Genomic DNA, 20,474 nt, shown 5'->3' on the forward strand with positions numbered 1-20,474 from the left:
TATATATATATATATTAGATAGATAATTTTGTCTCAAAAACAGGTTTTTTTTGTTAACAAAACGCGAACTTTCAAACATCTGACGTAACTGCTTCCTCTCTCCTGTGTCATTTTAGAGCATTCTGATAAATTATGTTGTAATCTCAATTTTACTCTTTTCATCCACTGAAACATCACGACTAGCTCTTCAATATTTTTGACCTGGTTTTTCAACCTTTTACATTGTATGAAGGGATAATACAGGTACGTGTTAGAGTTCTTGATTATCAATCAAGTTTCACGGATTTGATTCTTTGGTCTGAGTACTAATGCTTCTTTTTATTTTATGTTGTATTTTCACATCAATTAGGAGGACCTGTAAGTTTCATTAAGGGTAATGCTTTAAATTTGTATCCTTAAGTAAGCGAAGTCCTCAGTTTGACAGAAAATTCGATCAGAAAATTTCCCCGGATTCATTGAAATCGAAGAAAATTTCATGAAATTGGGTTTTTTTTTCCAGTTTGAAACTGAATTTTAGAAATATATTTTTTTGATTTGCTCTCTTGTGTTTTTAATTGAGGTACAATACCTGTAGTGTATACCCAAATAAATGAATTATATAATTTAAATAAGATTGAAATGTTTAATATTTGGGCATAACTAATTGGCATAGTGTTGGGCATATTTGGGCATAAATATATTTTCATATTCATTTGTAGTATTATTTTATCATCATTGACATGTTGTAAAAACAATCTTTTGGTGAGATACTTGAAGTAAAATAAAATGTCTGAAACATTTCATCTATCTAAAAAACTACAGGATTTTCAATTGAAAAAAATTAACAGATTAAAGAATTAATATAATAATTCTAATTTAAAAATAAGCTTGATATAGTTAAGCTTATTATAAATTGCTTAAATTTTAAAGGCAGTACTATGTGCTTGTAAAAGCCCATATTATAAAATTTCGACATTATATTTAAAAAAAAAATTACTAATATAAAAATTATATTAAATTAAAGACAAATATTTATTTATTAAAAACATGTCTTGAGAATTTGAGAAAACAACACATTATAGTTTTTCCTTTACCATTTTAAAAATGTTAAAAATTGTGGAATATAATAAAAAAAAATAATTTGATGCTGTTGAGAATAACATTAATATTATTTTGACCTTATTTTTCCGAATTAAAAAATACTGTTTTTATAACAATAAGTTATAAGCAGTGCATCTCATGCTTCAAGAATGCTGCTTCAATTTTGAATATTTTTGCAATTAGAATACAAAAAAAATAGTTTATGCTGTAGAAAAACTTTACTCATAAGTTAAGAAAGCAAATGAAAAATATTAAATGCAAATTTTAGTGAACTATTCCTGAACAATGAGAAATAAATTAGTTCAGAATGAACATGTTTGAGAACTTTTCTGTCCAGCTATTGCAAGAAACTAATTTAAATTCTCTTTATTCGTAACAAATATTTAAAAATCCTACACATTTTTAGAAATAAATGAATGTTTCATCACGTGACAAAAGTCTCTCTTAGTTTCTTTTTCATATTTCATATCAGGAAATCATAATAAATTATTCCAATAAACAAATTTTATACAGTCTGAAAACTGTGAATGTCTTTTCAAAATGTATCAATTGTGCATAGTATAAAATAAATTAGTTTGACATTTCGTAACTAACTCATTTTTAATAAATGATGTCAGTATCCTATTTCATAACTAATTTTTAATTATATTTCGTTCGAAACGTATTTCAAATTAAATTGTAAAATATACTGCATCGTTATAGAAAATTTTTGTTTCTTATAGTTCAGTCTGCATTCTTATTAAAATTTAAAGGTTCAGTTTTGAAACTTTCGATTGTTTATCTTAAAAAACTAATAATAGTTTTGTTTTGCATCTCATTTTTGATTTTTAACTTTCAAATTAACAATTATAGTAAACTATATCTGAAAAGTACAATTTCAGAAAGTATGATTTATTTATTTTTGTTCTACTCAGAAAAAAATGTGGTACAGTACCTATCTGAATTTGGTGTTGAAAAACTTAAAAAATTGCGCTAATTAATACTTTATTTCAATCTAATTCCGAATAGAACGTTCATAGATACGAATTTAGTTAAATTGTTTGTTTAAATCTCGCACGCTGCTGAGCATTTCACAGTAACATAGGTTAACTGTTATAAAAGCATGCATGTTTCTTAATTGTTTATTAATTGTTATTAATTGTTTATTAATTATTATTAATTGTTAATTAATTATTATTAATTGTTAATTAATTATTATTAATTGTTTATTTATTATGTTCTCATATGAATATTTAAGTAAATCTGTAAATTATATTAAATACTTTTAGAACATTTAGCTTCTGTTTTGTTAAGCCTAATTCAAAAACACCTAAATATTCTCACTGTGCTGTGTGTAACAACATGATTAACAAACCAATTTTACTTTAAGAATTTATGTACATTGAAAAATTTCTCGGTCAATAGTTGTCAAAATTTTTGGTGTTGAGATAAACTAAAAGTTTTGGAGTGTATGCAGTCACAATTTTATTTACTTTCTCATTGTTATAGTTTTAATTATTTATTTATTCATTTCTTGCGTGCCTGTTTATTAATAACACATATTTTCAGGCGAATTAAAATCGATTTAAAAGCTCAATTGTAAAGGCATTACATTTAAAAAACCAGCGCAATTTTAGTAAAATAATCACACTAATTCTTTCAAACAAATGTAATTCTTCTAATTGTATAAAACTTATTGCACGATAACAATAGTTCGGTATTAAAAAATGTATTGGAAACTAAAATATAAAACCATTGAAAATACATTTTTAAGCACCGAACTGTAGTTATCGTGCAAGAAAATTATTTAAAATTGACAAAGTAACAATTTTTTTGAATAAATTAGTGTAAATATATTTCTAGAAGTGTGCTTGCTTTTTAATCTAAATGTTTTTGCAATGAAGCTAATGCATTGATTCTAATGCTCATAAAAAATAAGTAAACACAGCAAAAATGAATAAGTAAATAAAAAAACTCTATAACAGTGAAAAGTAAATAAAAAATGTGACTATAAGTAGTGTAAAAAGTTTTAATTCACCTCAGCACCAAAACTGGTGGCAACTACTCTACATCAATTTTTACAGGGTATATTTGCATCCTAAATTAATGATTCCTACGTAACTTTGTATCGTAAAAATAATTTTAACGACGTCTTTGTACATCAATTCTTACAGTAATTGCAAATTTCAGTGTGACTGAATAACAAATATGGTTGCAGCTACTTTACACTAAGCAGTGTAAAAGAACATTATAGGAGTTTCATAACACCTGAAATGGGTTTGATTAAATAAATAATAGCAAGAAATGGAAGCGATAATACAGGGTTATTCATAATTCCCTCTGGGGTTTCGAAGCGTTATAGTAAAAAAACGAAGACGAATATGGCAACAAAAAAAACGTATGATATTATTCCGAAAGTATTGAAGTTTTAATTTACGCAGTTGCCGGTAGATGGCAGTAATATGTACCACTGAAGCCAGTTGTAGTAAAGAAAAATGGCGTTTACAAGCGGAAGGAGTTATGAATTAACCCTGTATATTACCTGGTTGAAAACTTCATGCGCTTCAAAAATATGCAAAAATGAAATGACAATATACGTTTTTCAAGCGCATCAAAATTAGGTTCCCATATTCAAGACTTGACAGGCGTGAATTTAACGAATGGGCTCCTATGGATAAACAAAAAATAGGCGTCTTGAAAATGAGTGACTATTTTTGATGCGCTTGAAACTGTCGACTGTCATTTCATTTTTGTATAATTTTGAAGAACGTGAAGTTTTTAATCAGGTAATAACTTTGGCTTCCTTTACAATTTAAAATCCTGTTGTACACATTTTCTTCAGAGTTTTATGCAGCATTTTCCTCCATAAATTCGTAAGATGAACTATGAATTTATAGTAAAAAAAATATATTTCTTGTATTGCCAGTACATTTTAACGGGTAAATATTAGTCTTTTTTAAATTTGTTATTTCACTTAACAACAGGGAGAGTAGTGTACTACTCTCCCTGTTTTGGATTAGTGGATAATTTTTGCAGTAAGTGATAAATATTTTTTTTCAATGGCGGACACTTGGAGGTTGTCCCATTTGCCACAGAAATGCCAGAACTGCTACTCTCTTCTCGTTACCCAGTGGGCACCTGTGGCGAAGCCACGGCGGTGGAGCAGCGTCACCCACGTCACCACACAACCACAAACATGTTTATAGGGCGGGTCACAATCACACACAAAGGAGAAAGGACTTGGAACACACAGAGAGAAAGAAATATCCATGCCCTGAGCAGGATTCGAGCCCGCGACCAGCGGCTCCGCAGTCAGGCACGCTAACCACTCAGCCATCAGGTCGGCAGTGATAAGTATATGTAGTTGATATCTGTAACGACTGGTAATATCTGCAGTCTTGGTGATTATTTCAGGTTTTCAAAGAGTGTCAATTCGTAGTGTGTTAATAACATAATATGCTTCATTTGTCAACTTAAAGATTTTTGAAAATAGAGTAATAAATGTTTTGTTTTTAATTCGGAAATAACGTCAATTGTTAAGATTTAACACAGTTTATTTTATTTATTTTAGGTTTACACTCCAACGGGCTTTGAGAGATATACGGCAACATACTGTGTTGTAGACTACAGAATTCACTTCACCCTTTGGGACACTTCAGGTATTTAAAACTACTTTTANCTCTTCTCGTTACCCAGTGGGCACCTGTGGCGAAGCCACGGCGGTGGATCAGCGTCGCCCACGTCACACAACCACAAACCCGTTTATAGGGCGGGTCACAATCACACACACAGAGAGAAAGAAATATCCATGCCCTGAGCAGGATTCGAACCCGCGACCAGCGGCAGCTCCGCAGTCAGGCACGCTAACCACTCAGCCATCAGGTCGTCAGTGATAAGTATATGTAGTTGATATCTGTAACGACAGGTAATATCTGCAGTCTTGGTGATTATTTCAGGTTTTCAAAGAGTGTGCGTGATGACTTTTCTTGCTTTATAGATGCTAGATGGTTGTTTTTTAATTAGTATGTTTTAAAAATAAAACCCTATAAACAATTAATGGCAAAACAGAATTAGACTTGAAGATAAAGAGAGAATAACCAAAATGTCCTTCTCTTTATATAAAATAACATTTTTGTTTTTTTAAAAAAATAGTATTTTTGATTGGCGCAAAAAATTTAAAAAAAAAGTGTATGCTTGTTGTATCCTGAACTAGTCTCTGTATTGTACCTTGGACCGATCCAATGTTTATGCAACAGATCACGTTAACTCGAATATGTGCTACTGTGGATCAATGTTTTACTTCCATTAGAAAGATTTTCTGGAGAGCATGACAGAGTTTGTTACCAAAATAAAACTATTAAATTAATGAACAAATGCATAATGTATTTTCCACAAAAAATAATTAGTTTTTTTTTTAAATTTCTGCTTTCTGTTATAATAAAAAATTAAATAAAAATTTAAAATGTTCTAAGGTGCAATATTCTAAGGTTCAATACTTAAACAGCTCTAAACTACTATTTATGGTTCAGTACTCAAACATGATAAAACAATTCGTAGTGTGTTAATAACATAATATGCTTCATTTGTCAACTTAAAGATTTTTGAAAATAGAGTAATAAATGTTTTGTTTTTAATTCGGAAACAAAGTCAATTGTTAAGATTTAACACAGTTTATTTTATTTATTTTAGGTTTACACTCCAACGGGCTTTGAGAGATATACGGCAACATACTGTGTTGTAGACTACAGAATTCACTTCACCCTTTGGGACACTTCAGGTATTTAAAACTACTTTTAAATCATTNGTTGTAGACTACAGAATTCACTTCACCCTTTGGGACACTTCAGGTATTTAAAACTACGTTTAAATCTTTTTTTTTTTTTTTACTTCTGAAAAATTACTGATCTTTGTGTTCTTGAAACTAGGTATTTATTATTGTTTATTTCAGTATGATTTTAAAGTTGTTATGCGAAATTATTAATTTTAAAAGAAGTAATGATCACTTTAAAATAATAATTCACAAACACAGTTATGACATATTGTTAAGTTTGTGTATCTATAATGAGATGTGTGTCATTGATGTAAAATTTAAAACTTTGTCATATTTTTGAACTATTCCTCTTCAAAAACAAAATATTTAAAATTTGGAAATAGAAACGGTTAGTCACATAAATAAGTAGAACATAGAACTCTAGAATTCTTTTGTTGAAAGGTTCCTTATACGAACATAAATTTTTCAACACAAAATGTTGACTAACGAAAAGTAATTTTATTATAATTAAATTTTATAAACTTTATGATAAGTAATTTCATTATAAGTAAAGGTAATATATAGTTAGAGAAAGACGGAAATATTTTGCAATCTAAAATTTATAATGTAAAATGTTTAAAAAATACCTTCATCCAGTTCTTGTAGCCATTTGATTTAAAGGAGAAATAATTGTGGTAAAATTACTCCACAGTCTAATATTAATATTTTTCATAAAAAACTATAATTCTGGATAATAAAACCAAAATATACAGCATTGAAATCACTCATTTGGTAATTTTCCATTCATATATTAATGGTTTATCCCAAATTCTAGTTTTCAAAATTAAACTATTACCTCACATTTAATGAAAAATACTAAGCTCAAAATTATATGTTACCAATAAACGTTTTTTATGCCTTTCTTTAAAGTATTAGATAAAATTATCAAATTTTACCACTTTTACCAAATTTTATACCATAACGTCAAACTCTATCTTATTGTTAATTTTTCCAAAATCATTACTGTAGCATTTCAATAAAAATTACCGAATTTTTTGGTGTTCCTACAACGAGAAAAACAAGGTAAATTTCAAATATTATCTGGTAGTTTTGACTATAATTTCTCTCTCAGTGATGGAAACATATTGTATTTTACCGGTTAATAAATAAAAGCTTTACAAAACTCTTTCTTCCAGATCCTATGTTCAGTTGATTTAATATTTTAAGAAGCAGTGCGAAGGAAATATTTTGTAGCCAATAAATAAAAGCTTTACAAAATTCATTCATTCATGTCCTATAGTCAGTTGATTTAATATTTTAAGAAACAGTGCGAAGGAAATATTTTGTAGCTAATAAATAAAAGCTTTAAAAAATTCATTCATTCAAGTCCTGTAGTCAGTTGATTTAATACTTTAAGAAATAGTGCGAAGGAAATATTTTGTAGTCAGTAAATAAAAGCATTAAAAAATTCATTCTTCTTTCTGTCCCGATAGTTTGATCGTTTAATATTTAAAAATTATTTTTATAATTCCACTATTATAGACCATTTTGACGTCAATTACTATTAAAATCAACGTTTTTATGGAATAGCTTTGTTTAGCTCCCATTTTAAAAATCCTCTAAAGCTCTTTTTACTTGTAGTTAAATTCTTTTAATATTTTTTTTACTTCAGATGCATCATATTTATTACAACTAACTGTGCAGTTTACCATGATGAGTGCTTTCCTTATCTTCTAACCTTTAGTGCAATTGCGATATGTTGTTAAATTTTCATGAATGAACTGTGATGCTCAGATTGAAAAAAAATACGCAACACTTGCGAAATCCTTCTATTTTTAGACATTTTAACGATTTGTTACTGCTTAAATAAATTCTTTATACGACTTCCTTTTTACATTAAACAGCTGGTATAGACATGCGGAATATAGTAATTTAAGATGAATTACATTTATTGAATTTATGAATTCTAAGTATTTCAAAATGCGTGCCTATAGATCCTATACAGCTTTACAAAATCATTTTTGAACTTTAAACTTCCGTTAATCCTTTATTCTTCGGCATCTAACAGCTCTCTTATCGGCGCAAATATTTTTCCTCTTTCTATTTTTGAAAAGAAAGATAAACATTTTTCAAGAAATGTTTTATCTGAAGGACAAATCAAATATTTACATATGCGTTAAATAAAATTATTAACGATCCAAATTATATGCGCATATATCAGGGATTGGTTATCAAATATTTTAGATAAGCAACCAGGGGTGTCTCAATTCAAACACCAACATATTTACTTTCGAATATTTTAGGAATCAAACAATAGGAAACAACTGAAAATTCGATAGCAACACTCAATTATTATGCTCCGCATTACAGGAATATGTTGGAATTTTCTTCTGTGCAACTAAAGTTGGAAATAAAAAAAAAATTGTTAAATAAAAAATTACTGGAGTATAAATAGAAAAACCAGAAAACGTGTGATTTAATGCATTTTTTCTTACTAACAATTAGATATTGTTTTGTTTGCGTAATCAATTCCGTAAAAGTTTTGTTTATTCAATTATTTAAACAATACATAAGGTAAATTCGGAACTAAGAATTATGAATTCTGTATCAAAATATTTGAGAATAATAATTGAATTATCTAAATTAAATATTGGACGGTGATGAAAGTAGAGTGCACTTCTGCATAAGTAGATTTTTACGGAGATCTGAATCGGGTTTTTGCATTAATTACGGAAATTTAAGGAGAGCATTTCTTGTATATATATATTTTTTTTTAATTTCCAAAAGCTATTCATTTGTTGTCATTACTATCTTTATTTTCTTGAAGTATTATTTTTAATAAATATTACATTATTAATTTATTTGAGTTAATTATAAATTTTTGAGTATATTATAAGTTATAGACAAATTATTTCACAGTTCAAAATATTTCTTTCATTGCGGTATTTTGTGGCAAATATTTCTATTTAGAAATCAATGAATATAAAATTTCTTCATAGTTCATTTTAAAATGTTTTGTAATGTAATCCGTTTCATATATTATAATTCGCTAACAATTTATTAAAGGTAATATTGCGAAATCCAATGTCAGACATATAAAAACATAAGTGCAAGGAAAACTTTTAATTAAATTAGTTAACTTAAAGATTGCAGCTATACTATATATCTAGTACTTATAATTGAATTCTGGGAGGAAATTAAAACTGTTCTAGATATGTTACTATGTATGTTAAAAAAAATTTTTGACTGAGTGTACCAATACCTTAAAAAACATTACTTCCAAAAATTCTAAATTCTCATAAATATTTAATTTGTTAATAATAAATAATAAATGTTTAATTTATAACATTGAATTGAATTACATTTTTTATTGCTTTAATTTATGCTTACATAAGAGGAAATAATTTATACAGTATAAACAACAATTATTATTACAAAATAAATGTTACCTATAAATATAAGCTTTTCCTATATATAAACTATTTCCATTCCATAAGTAATCGGTAATCGCTTAAATTAAAAAATTTTTAAACGCTATGCAGTTAAACTTGAAACTGATACGCACTAGGAGCAAATCAACTGAATCACATCACAGATTTGGGTATTCGACTATCAATGTTCAACTCCTTGTAATTTTGAACCTTTTTGAACTCTACCCAGAGAAGAAGAGAACTTCTGGATCAAGCATTAGGATAAACTGGCCTTCACGGAGAACTTTTTTCATGGAGCTAAACACGCATTTACGTTACATGACGATGAAAACCACGAAAAAACTTCTTAACTTGTCTTCAAAAACCTAAAAGTTACCTTGACAGCAGGAGAATTTCAATCCATGATTCGCCTACCACTGAGAATATTTGACTTCAGCACTGGGATTACTGCGAGTCGGTGTCAGAATTTAAATCTGCCCAACCATCGCTGAGATTCAAACCTGGATCACCTCATTAATAGCTGAGCACTCTATCCCTTGAGCCACCGCAACTCCACACCACTAATTTCTAAATTTTTATTTTTCGTTAACAGCCAGCTCAATTTTCTTTTTACTGATGTTCAACTCCATAGCCTTCTATTTTTCAGCTCTATCAGGAACACAAAGGAATTCCTAGATCAAGCATACGGAGGAATTTGCTTTTCGTGGGAGATTTTTTTTATGGAACTAACCAGTAATTGCTTTACGTGCAGAAGAAAACCACGAAAACTTCCTACATTTAGCCGGGTCAAGGGGACTCCAACTCATGATCCGTCTGCCAATGAGGATATCTTTTGTCAGCGCTGTGGTCGTTGCAAGCTGAGTAAGGTATTGATATCGACCAGATATCGATAGGGTTCGAATCTGGGTGTTCTCATTGAGAAGCGAGTGCTCTATTTCCTGAGCTACAAAGTCATACGCGTCACTTTTTTTATGCTAATTAAATTTCATTTATTTTAGGAACATCCACTTACGATACTGTAAGACCTCTGTCTTATAAAGATGCAAGTGTCTTCCTGCTTTGTTTCACTATAGCAAGTCCAGAAACTCTGGATAGCATAATTAATAAGGTATGACCTTGTTGAATGTGATTTTTTATAAATACTCTATTATATATTTTTTTATCTATGACATTTTTTTTCCTGCACTTATCTGATCGGAAAAACAAATTAATAGTTTCTTAAACAAAAATTTAAATTATGTGGCCACGACTGCAGTAATTGAATTCCACTTTTTTTTCATTCACAGCATAAAAGAACCCAACTCTTTTGCAGCCTCTTGATTTATAGTTCTGCGATTTAAATATCTTTTTAGCATTAATTGTTAATAATTTCAAGATTTCAAGTTTTTTTGCTGTACTTTACTGTAGAGAAAATATTCAAGAAGAAAAGTTTTTTTTCTTCTTTTTTTGTGAAAGTGATACCCTTAACATTTTTTTTTTTGCTTCAGTTCAGATTAAAGTGAAATAATTTTCGATCTTTTAATAAGCTTTAAAAACATAATTTAAAAAATTTTTTAGTATTTTTTTTCCTTGTTACTGTCTTACTTTCTACGAATTTTCATAACACCAATAAATAATAATTATTTTTAGGGTTTTCTTTTAGATTTATCACAAAAAACCAGTAAATTGCGCTAAAAGAAAAAAATAATCAGAGATGCTGGAAGAAACGATAATGTTTCTAAGAATTTTCGTTCCGCTTCGCCAGTTTAATATAGTATCTACAGTTTAATACAAATAACGTTTTGAGGTAATTGATGGTTTTAGCTTACACAATAAACGAAGTCAAAATCTATCGAAATGTACATTTATATTACTAGGAGACATGTTTTCTCTGATTAGCAACCCCTCTAGCGGCCTATGGTTTGATTTTTATTCTTCAAAACCGATATATCACAAAAATAGAGATAATTTTATTTATAAAATATATAATTATTATAATTTTGCATAAGATCATTTTGTCAATATGTAATTTTTAACAAAAGGGATGGTTGCCTGGACTTGAAAACTAATCAACTGTACTTGAAAAATAACCTAAACTTTGAAATAATCGAATGTGTAACACAATAATTAGTAATAAATTGGAAGTAATTTTACTTGGTAACAATCCGTAATGATAACCTATTATTCTATAATAGTTAAAATTGAAAACAATTTTTATCTTTCTTGAATTTTTCTATGCTTAAAAATTTCGATATAAATATGATTTATATCTAGCAACATCAAATTTTTTCCTTTAATTTTTTACTTTTATAAATTCCTTTCTTTTGTTGTTACGTTTGACATCAAGTAAGGCACGACTTTATAAAATTTCCAGAGAGATTAATTTTTTGACAAAGTAATCTTAATTTAAGGCAAAAAAAGTTAAAGCAAAATCCCGAAAAAAACCCACTTAACTGTAATATTTTTCGAACAAATTGAAATTTCTGAGAACAAATGGAAAAAAAAAACTCCTGTTAAGTTGATAATTAACAACAAAATAATTAAATATTAAAATTTCATTTATAAAAATTTCAGCTGCAATTTGAATGTTTCTTGCACATAAAGCTTAAACATCAGTGCTCTTTCCGATTTAGAACATAAAATAAAAAATAAAACATTGAAATTTAATCTGCAATATATTCCAGCCTGTTACAAATGCTCAAAAATGTTCAATTAAGAAAACAAGTTATATCAAATGGTAAACATCACAATTTTTGTAACCTACGTTTCTGTTACCAAGATGTAGTTATCAATTATTTTTCTATATTATTATTTTTATAATTTTAAAAAATAAAATAAAAAGTTTCCCTCTATTACTATTAAGGGATAAAAAATGGAAAGTTTTTAATTTAATATTTTATATTTCAAATTAATGTTAAAAATGTGTTGCAAAGCTCACACTCTATTGAAATTTACGCAAATATTTTTTAACAAAAAATGCTTTAAGTTAAATTATATAACGAAATAAAGTTTAATAAAAAGTAGGTAACCGAGGGGAATGATCACAATAGATCTAAATTTTAAATGTTCTTTCGTTGCAAATTATTGAATTTTAGTCATACAAATATTGATATCTACTTATATTTCTTTTAAAAAACTTAATATGAAATGAAATACTAAAAGTCAACAAATTAAAGTTGGAAGAAATCTTCCTCGTACTGCTATCAAACATTAAGCTTTAAGAAAACATTAAATTTTTTGTCAAAATGTATTTGTTATTTTCATAGTTTAAATTTAATTAGAAATCTTAGCACTTTTATAATTAAAAAACAAAGCTAATTTTTAACTTAAAACAATCTACATTTTTAACTAGTATTATGGTAACAAAAAGGAAGTATAAGAGAGGAGAAAATAGCTGTAAGTCGTTCTGTAAGTCAACTGCAACATTCAGGCAAATTGATAAGCTTCAATTGAAAAGAAGTACTAAAGAGCATAATTTGATCTTATCATTAAAAAAAATAAAATTAAACCATTAAAATATTATTCATACCTTGACAAATTTCTTAGATTTTATTTATTTTCTTAGAACTTAGCAAATACAAAGGAAATTTTTTAAATGGCTATATTAACTAAAAAATAAATAAATCCAGTGAACCACGTGACCTATTTTTGATTATTCAACAGGAATAATTTGCTACTATGTGATTTTTTTTAGCTTTCTATACATTTATATTCTTTTAATTTAGCTTAAATAGTAATTTGTTACTCTTATTTGATGTGATTTCTTTTACTTCCTTTCTGATAAGATTTCTTATAATATATGTAAGAGGGTGATTACAAAACACCCTGACTGCATAGTGTGTGTGCATTTAAAAAATTTCAAAATTAATAAATAAGGCAGATAAATTCATCAAATAACCAAATTTTAGATCTAATAGCATTATACTTTGTTATGTTTGTAGTGGTATCCTGAAATTCAACAACACAGCCAAAACATTCCCATAATTCTCTGTGGCTGCAAAAGTGACCTTCGAAACGACGCAGAAACCATGTGCGCCTTGGCTAAACAGAAAAAAGTGCCTGTTACAGCAGAGCAGGTAATAAATGGTTTAAGTTTGTTTATGTTTTTGGAATGGATCAAAAGGAGATCTAGAAACAGAACTAATGTGACTTTGAAAAATAAATTTAAGAGATTTATTTGGTTGGTTGGTTGGCTCTAATGCCACTTGCCACACGGGCAAGCCTGGTTGGTGAAACCGAGCAAATTTAAGGCAGAGTGTGCGATTCTTGTTTTTCAGTGGCGCAATCTATGGTCAATAATTCAACTTCTGCCACGTCACACCTGTTTATAAGGCGGACCCATTCAAACATCTATTCATTCATCCACAGATCGTAATTTTGACCTGAATCAGAGAGCGATCGACCTCTAATCCAGTATCCCCAGAGGCATTGATTTATTATGGGAACATGAAGGACTTTGCGACTCGACAGAATTTTAACGTGCATCAGTCACCAACTACAACTTCGGCCCTGTGGGGTTTGAACCCATGAACTCTCGGACATGAGTCCAGCGTCCTACCGACCAGGTTATCCCGGCCCCAAAGAATTATTTAGATCGTTTTATGGGAAGATAATAAGCATGTAATGTAATTTATGTTTTAATCAGGGTAAAATATCACACTTCTTGAGTGCAAGATCTTGAATCCGAAACACTATGCCTTATGAAATAACTTTTATTCTAATGATCGGAATTTCTCGTTCTAAGTGCCAATTTTAAAAAGCTCAAAGGCTTCACCTCTAATGTATTAATTATCTTTGAAGACTATTATCAAATGGAATAATAAGAATTGTAATTATCATTTTTTCAAGGAATTTTCTATAGAAAAATGAATGTGCTTACATTATTCATTATGCTTTAAAAGATTTATGATCTTAAAAAATTATATTTACTGCTCTCTTGACGGACTTTTTTGCTTCAAGATATGCTTAAACTTTTTGCATTGTATATAAATTATACGAGTACACTTTTTCTTTAATTTCTCTCCCTCCTATCTATTTTATCTACTTTATTTTCATTTTATTGTTGTTTTGCCAATCTTATTATTTCTACTGTCGTATTATACTTCTTTGAATTTCTTTAAGCCGGCTGCGACAGAAAGTTTTTAAAAAATTGTTTTGCATTATTTGGGTGGTTTTAAAAAAGGAATAACAAAACGTTTTATAATAAAAGAAAAGCTAAACACCATTTATTCAAGCTCTTTCAACTTTGTGGCTCGCAAATTTAAACTCATTTTTATCATTTAGTTTTAATACAAGAATTTGTGTAAAATTTTTTTAAAAAAAGATAAAAGAATGGTCTTTTATATAATGTGTATAAAGTAAGCTTAAAATCTAATCGATTATCATGAGTTTGTTAAACATTATTGTTAAACTGAAATGCATTTCTCTATCAATGTATTCGGTTTTTGATTTATTTGATAGCTTGTTTTATGTGAATTGAGTAAATTTCAAAATTCCTTATTTTTCTTTCAAATGTGCGCAACTTACAAAATATTTTCTTATGTTAGATACTAGTAGCACTGTTTTTATTTATTTTTACTTATTTTAACAATAATTTATCAGATACTCTAATTTTACCGTATGTTAATTACTTCTAGTGATTTCTATTATATTAGTACTCCCATGCAGAAGTTATGGATATTTTTGAAGGAAATTCTTTATTTTCGGATAATTATGCTTCCAATTTAACTACAAATGAAATTTAAATACATTCTTTAAGACTTATACAATAAATGAATAAGAGAACCAGAAATACATTTCGAGTACACGTTAGTTGTTTCTTACCACGTTTTTTATTTTAAAAAATTCGTTGTTAATAAAGATGTCCAAGCCAGAGATGGAACTGTATCACTGAATGGAATAAATCAATCAATCGTCATTTGAGCCCATTCGTATTGGACAATTCATAGTTACATCCCAATAGAAATGTATTCCAATTGGTTGTTATCTGTAACTGATTTATCATTGTCAGATTACTAGTGGACAGGTAAATGAAGTGGCGTCAACTTAGACATTTTTATGCTATATAATAAAATTATCATAACTATAATCATTGCAAATGGAATGGGCACCTGAAGGTTACGCGATTTTCACACTCTCCACACTTTTTCTCTCACCATTATTACAAAAATCGTGCTTTTATTCCCACGGAAGTACGTTTCAATAAGAAGTGGGGATATACTGGCATTAAAAGCTAGATTTGTGGAAAAAAGCTATAATTGCAGATAGTATACACCGAAGAGCCATTACATTATGATCACCCTCCATCCGTAACAATGGGCTCGCCCAGGTTTTCATGGTTTCTCCCCCAGGAACAATGTTTTCATGGGGCACATTAGGACCTATAATCCTCATAGAACAATCCCTGTCGTCTGTAAGCTACTTGAACATAGTTGCAGACCAGTTTCACCCATTCATGGCAACATTTTTTCCTGCGGGGGATGGTGTCTACCAACAGGATAATGCACCATGTCATAAGGGTCGAATCGTCATGGATTGGTTCGAGGAACATTCCAGTGATTTTCAAGTCATGTCTTGGCCCCCAAACTCACCTGACCTTAATCCAGTAGAGCATTTGTGGTCCGACTTGGAAAACCAAATTTGTGCTGCCACACTACCCCCTCGCAATGTGAGGGAATTGTAGGACCAGTTGGTGAGCACTTGGTAACAGATACCTCAGACTACCTAACAGCACCTTGTGGAATCAATGCCACGGTGGGTGCTAACAGTTTTGAGGGCTAAAGGTGGCCCTACATGTTATTAACAGGGTGGTCATAATGTAATGACTCTTCGGTGTACAATGAAAAGGAGAAAAGTGCTGAGAGTGGGGAAATCTCGTATCCTTGAGGGGCCTGTTCTATTTTCAAAGAATATAATTAGTTTTTTCCCCCCTTGTTGTTGGGCGTATCTGTTTGCGACTGGGTGTATCAATAATTTTTAGCCTACACAAGAAAAAGTATTGTTTAGAAAAACAGATTTTTAATTTTCATTAAGTTTGTTTTTAATATAACACTATGATAACATGACATTTTTTTTAATTCGCAGGCACTTGGTGTATCGCGCCAAATTCACGCCACAACGTACGTAGAGACATCTTCGAGGGCATCCACGCTTAGCGCCCGAGAAGCATTCGAGATATCAGCGTTGGCTGCCTTAGGGAAGCTTAACAAGAATCATATACTACGCAGCGCCACAGTATCCCCACTCTCTACAATAAACACGAGAGGAAGCAGATACAAAAACAAAGACGTTATAAAGGATGATCTAAGAGACAGAACGCGAAATTGTTCACTAATGTGAGATATAAAGTGATGCCGCCGTGTCATATTTCGTACCCAGTCGAAATATTCAAAATGATACAAATACAGTGGATGAGATCATTCACAAAGTGAATTTTAAGTTATCGTTTGTTTTTGAAAAGTTAATTCTAAATGGTACGTTTGTTTTTAATTTTAAATAGTATATTATTACAGAGTGTTTCACAATAAATGGTTTTTTATTTTCTTCAAATATTAAAAATGAAATGTTTTAAAAGTATAGTTCAATGAACTTATTGTTTTAAATCCAAATAACTATTACATTAATTATAAATTTACATATAGTAATATAACCAGTTCTGGACCGTTATCACATTTATGTGATGCCGTGATTCATCCCTGACTGCCCACAGTATCATTTGAGACGAACCTTATTGATTTCAGCGACCCATGCTCGCACGGAAGGGATCACATTTACGTGGTGTCGTGATTCTTCCCTGACTGCCCACAGTATCATATGAGACGGACCTTATTGATTTCAGCGACCCATGCTCCCACGGAAGGGATCACATTTACGTGGTGTCGTGATTCTTCCCTAACTGCCCACAGTATCATATGAGACGGACGTTACTGACTTCAGCGACCCATGCTCGCACGGAAGGGATCACATTTACGTGATGTCGTGATTCTTCCCTGACTGCCCACAGTATCATATGAGACGGACCATATTGATTTCAGCGACCCATGCTCGCAAGGAAATCATCACATTTACGTGATGCCGTGATTCTTCCCTGACTGCCCACAGTATCATATGAGACGGACCTTATTGATTTCAGCGACCCATGCTCGCACGGAAGTGATCACATTTACGTGGTGTCGTGATTCTTCCCTACCTGCCCACAGTATCATATGAGACGGACCTTACTGACTTCAGCGACCCATGATCGCACGGAAGTGATCACATTTACGTGATGTCGTGATTCTTCCCTAACTGCCCACAGTATCATATGAGACGGACCTTACTGGCTTCAGCAGCCAATGATCACACGGAAGTGATCTCAAATTAGTACTCGTGTATTACATCTTGTATTAGTACGTATATTGCTGGAGTGTGCGAGCTTGGGAAACCGTTTTTTTCTTCTTTAGTCGGTCCTAAACGGGTTAAAATAGTTAACTGGTGTTAAATCTAAAACATATACCTGAAATTATTTTTCGCAAATTAGAAAATTTAATTTAATTAGCATGACTTACATATGCGAATAAATTTTGTAACAAATAACACGATACTCTTCGGTATTGTGTTATTAAATTAGCTGCATTTTTTACATTTTCTTTAGAATTCCATTATGACTTCGTATATTTGAAAAATATACGAGGATTGTCTGTCAAATTTATGAAAAAAATGGTAAAATATAAAATTTAATTGTCAAGAGAAACGATAAATTTGTAAAGAAAGAAAAAAAAATCTTTAATATACTTCATTGTCTGAGATTATACTTTTGGACATAGAAGCAACAATCAGACATAAAAGATATAACACGCGGCAAGGGAAAAAAAACTCAAATTAATTAAGAAATTAAGAAATTTACGAGAGCAAAGTGTCAGTAATATAGCAATATTCTTTGTAAATAGAATAGATGACTCAAATGTACACGTATTCTCGTTTCTCCACACATTTTCCCTCTCCGTTGCCATAGCTTCACTAAAGTTAACTTTTTTTTCTACAGCAGTACGTTTCAGCAGGGAAAAAGTATGGTTTGAGGCTAAATTGTGGAGAGTAGAGATATCACATATTCTATTTACAAAGAATGAAGCATTTTCCAAAACGTTTATCTAAAAAGTAGAAAATGACGTCAAAAAAGAAAAAGAAAACATGAGATGTTGTATGTATTCGCTCTTGAAATTTTTTATTGCACTGATTCATAGATTTGTATTAAAGTTAAATTGCCACTATTGTGAAACACTCACTTTGTTAGTTTTCTGAAAAATGGGCATTGTTTTAAAAAATCAAAAGAGAAGGAATAAGATTTTAGTTTATAAAAAATATTGTTTTTAGCAATATACACTATCTACCAATAAGTATTTGGACACGTGTGATTGAAATGGAAAGCAAATTTCATTCATAATCAATAGTTGGTTGAGCCTCCACGAGAGGCAATTACAGCGTGAACCCTCCGGGGTATACTTTCACAAGTCCTTGTGTGACGGCTAGTGGTATTTTCTTCCACTAGGCTTGGAGAAGTCATGTAAGTTCCTTCACCGATTTTGGTCAGGTAGTGCACCCCTTAATTCGGGGATCCAACTTGTCCCAGAGGTTCTCGATAGGGTTCAGGTCTGGGCTTTGGGCAGGCCAGACCGTTCGATTAACCCCATTGGCACCATACCAAGCCTTGATGACCCTCGCAACATGAAAGCTGGCATTGTAGTCCTGGAAGTAACAGGGGCCCACCCCGTAAATTCGCCACAACGTAGAAATTACATTGTCATCCAAAATAGTGCAGTAGGCATCTTGTAGGGACTAATGCCGATGTTGTTCCCTTCTCGATATATACTGGAGGAGGGCGTGACGTATCTCAGGACCGCAGATATAGTCATTAGCATAGGTGTCCAAATACTTATTGGTAAATAGTGTATTACTTGTCTTCAAAATGTATTTTGAGCCTTCAACCATGCATACTTTTTTAATTAAAAAAAATAATAGGAAACCAATTTCTTGATGTCAGAAAAGGCATCAACTTTAAGTTCATGAAAGAGCCGGTACTACTGCTCAGAGGAATTTTAATAAATCCAATTAAAATGGAATAGATCCATTTTCTATACCAGTGAAATGCCTCTCCGAAAAAGTTTTCCTGAACATGAAAATAACAATGTCTCTATTTCATGGAAAAAAAGTGTACATTAATTGCTTTCAAGAAACATTGCTATTATATACTTAATAAAGTTAGGAACTATTGATACAAATACGTGTTAAGACCTATTGATAAAAATACGCTATTATTATAGAGTAAAATTAAAAACCTTGTTTTTTAACAAATCAATAAATATTTAAATCACATTTTTAAAATTCTACTTTGCTTTAAATTTAGAAAACACTTCTCAATCTATCATTTTATTAAAAATTATATTTCCTTACTAAAATTCGAATTCAAGAGGACGAAATCTTTTAGATGCAGCGTTGAAAGAAAAATTAAATATTCATAAAATATATCTTTAAATGAACTCTTTTTGGAACTTGGAACAACATATCTAAAACTTCATCAAATAATTTAGAATGCAAAATACCTGTTAAAGGATTTAGTGGAACTTGTTTCTTTAATATTATAGAAAAATGTCTTAAGATCAGGCAAAACGTTGTTCATTTAATAACTAAAATTTATTAAATCATTTAATATTAGCAATATAATTTGAGTTTTTGAGTAATTCATCATTAGCGTAAATAAAATTTTGCTGAGTGCTCATAAATATTTTATTCTGTACAAAATTGCCATGAATTCTAAACAAAAATAATACAAGAATCAGAATTTCTGTGCTATATTTAACAGTTTAACACGTAACTGAAAATACATGTTTTAGATAAGAGTTTCATTGATAAAAAAAAATTAAAATACAAAATTAAAAATTCTGTTTTGAAATTTTTTTAATTAAATTAATATATATAATTAATATTTATTTATTACTATTAATTTTTAAAAATTAAATTACAATGAAAGTCGTTTACAATATCATTTCATAAATTTTAAATTTGTCTCAGAAAAGCACAGAAATGCAGTTAGACATTGTTATTATTCTAGAAACTCTGTTTCCGTATATATATTAGATAAAATAAAATGTTCAATTTATACTCGAAGCGAAGCTACCCTTTAAGCAATGACAGCATGTGCAATGATTACCGATGCAATGACAGCAGCTTTACATTGATCTAATGATTTCACTAAATAACGCCTATTAACGCTAAATGTG

General features: G+C 30.0%; 1 protein-coding gene across 1 annotated transcript in view; it reads left to right on the top strand.

Moving 5' to 3' along the window:
• The window catches only part of LOC107457525 (rho-related GTP-binding protein RhoE-like), a 250,055-nt gene extending 230,203 nt beyond the window's left edge, over nucleotides 1-19,852 (top strand). The window contains exons 3-6 of the mRNA XM_071183629.1: nucleotides 4,631-4,718; nucleotides 10,239-10,348; nucleotides 13,161-13,295; nucleotides 16,303-19,852. Of these exons, the coding sequence (XP_071039730.1) occupies nucleotides 4,631-4,718; nucleotides 10,239-10,348; nucleotides 13,161-13,295; nucleotides 16,303-16,557 (588 nt within the window). The 3' untranslated portion in view covers nucleotides 16,558-19,852. The remainder of the gene's footprint in view (nucleotides 1-4,630; nucleotides 4,719-10,238; nucleotides 10,349-13,160; nucleotides 13,296-16,302) is intronic.
• The last annotated feature ends 622 nt before the right edge of the window (nucleotides 19,853-20,474 follow it).

The sequence above is a fragment of the Parasteatoda tepidariorum genome, chromosome 7 (assembly GCF_043381705.1).
Source record: "Parasteatoda tepidariorum isolate YZ-2023 chromosome 7, CAS_Ptep_4.0, whole genome shotgun sequence".
In the NCBI taxonomy this organism is placed as follows: Eukaryota; Metazoa; Arthropoda; class Arachnida; order Araneae; family Theridiidae; genus Parasteatoda; species Parasteatoda tepidariorum.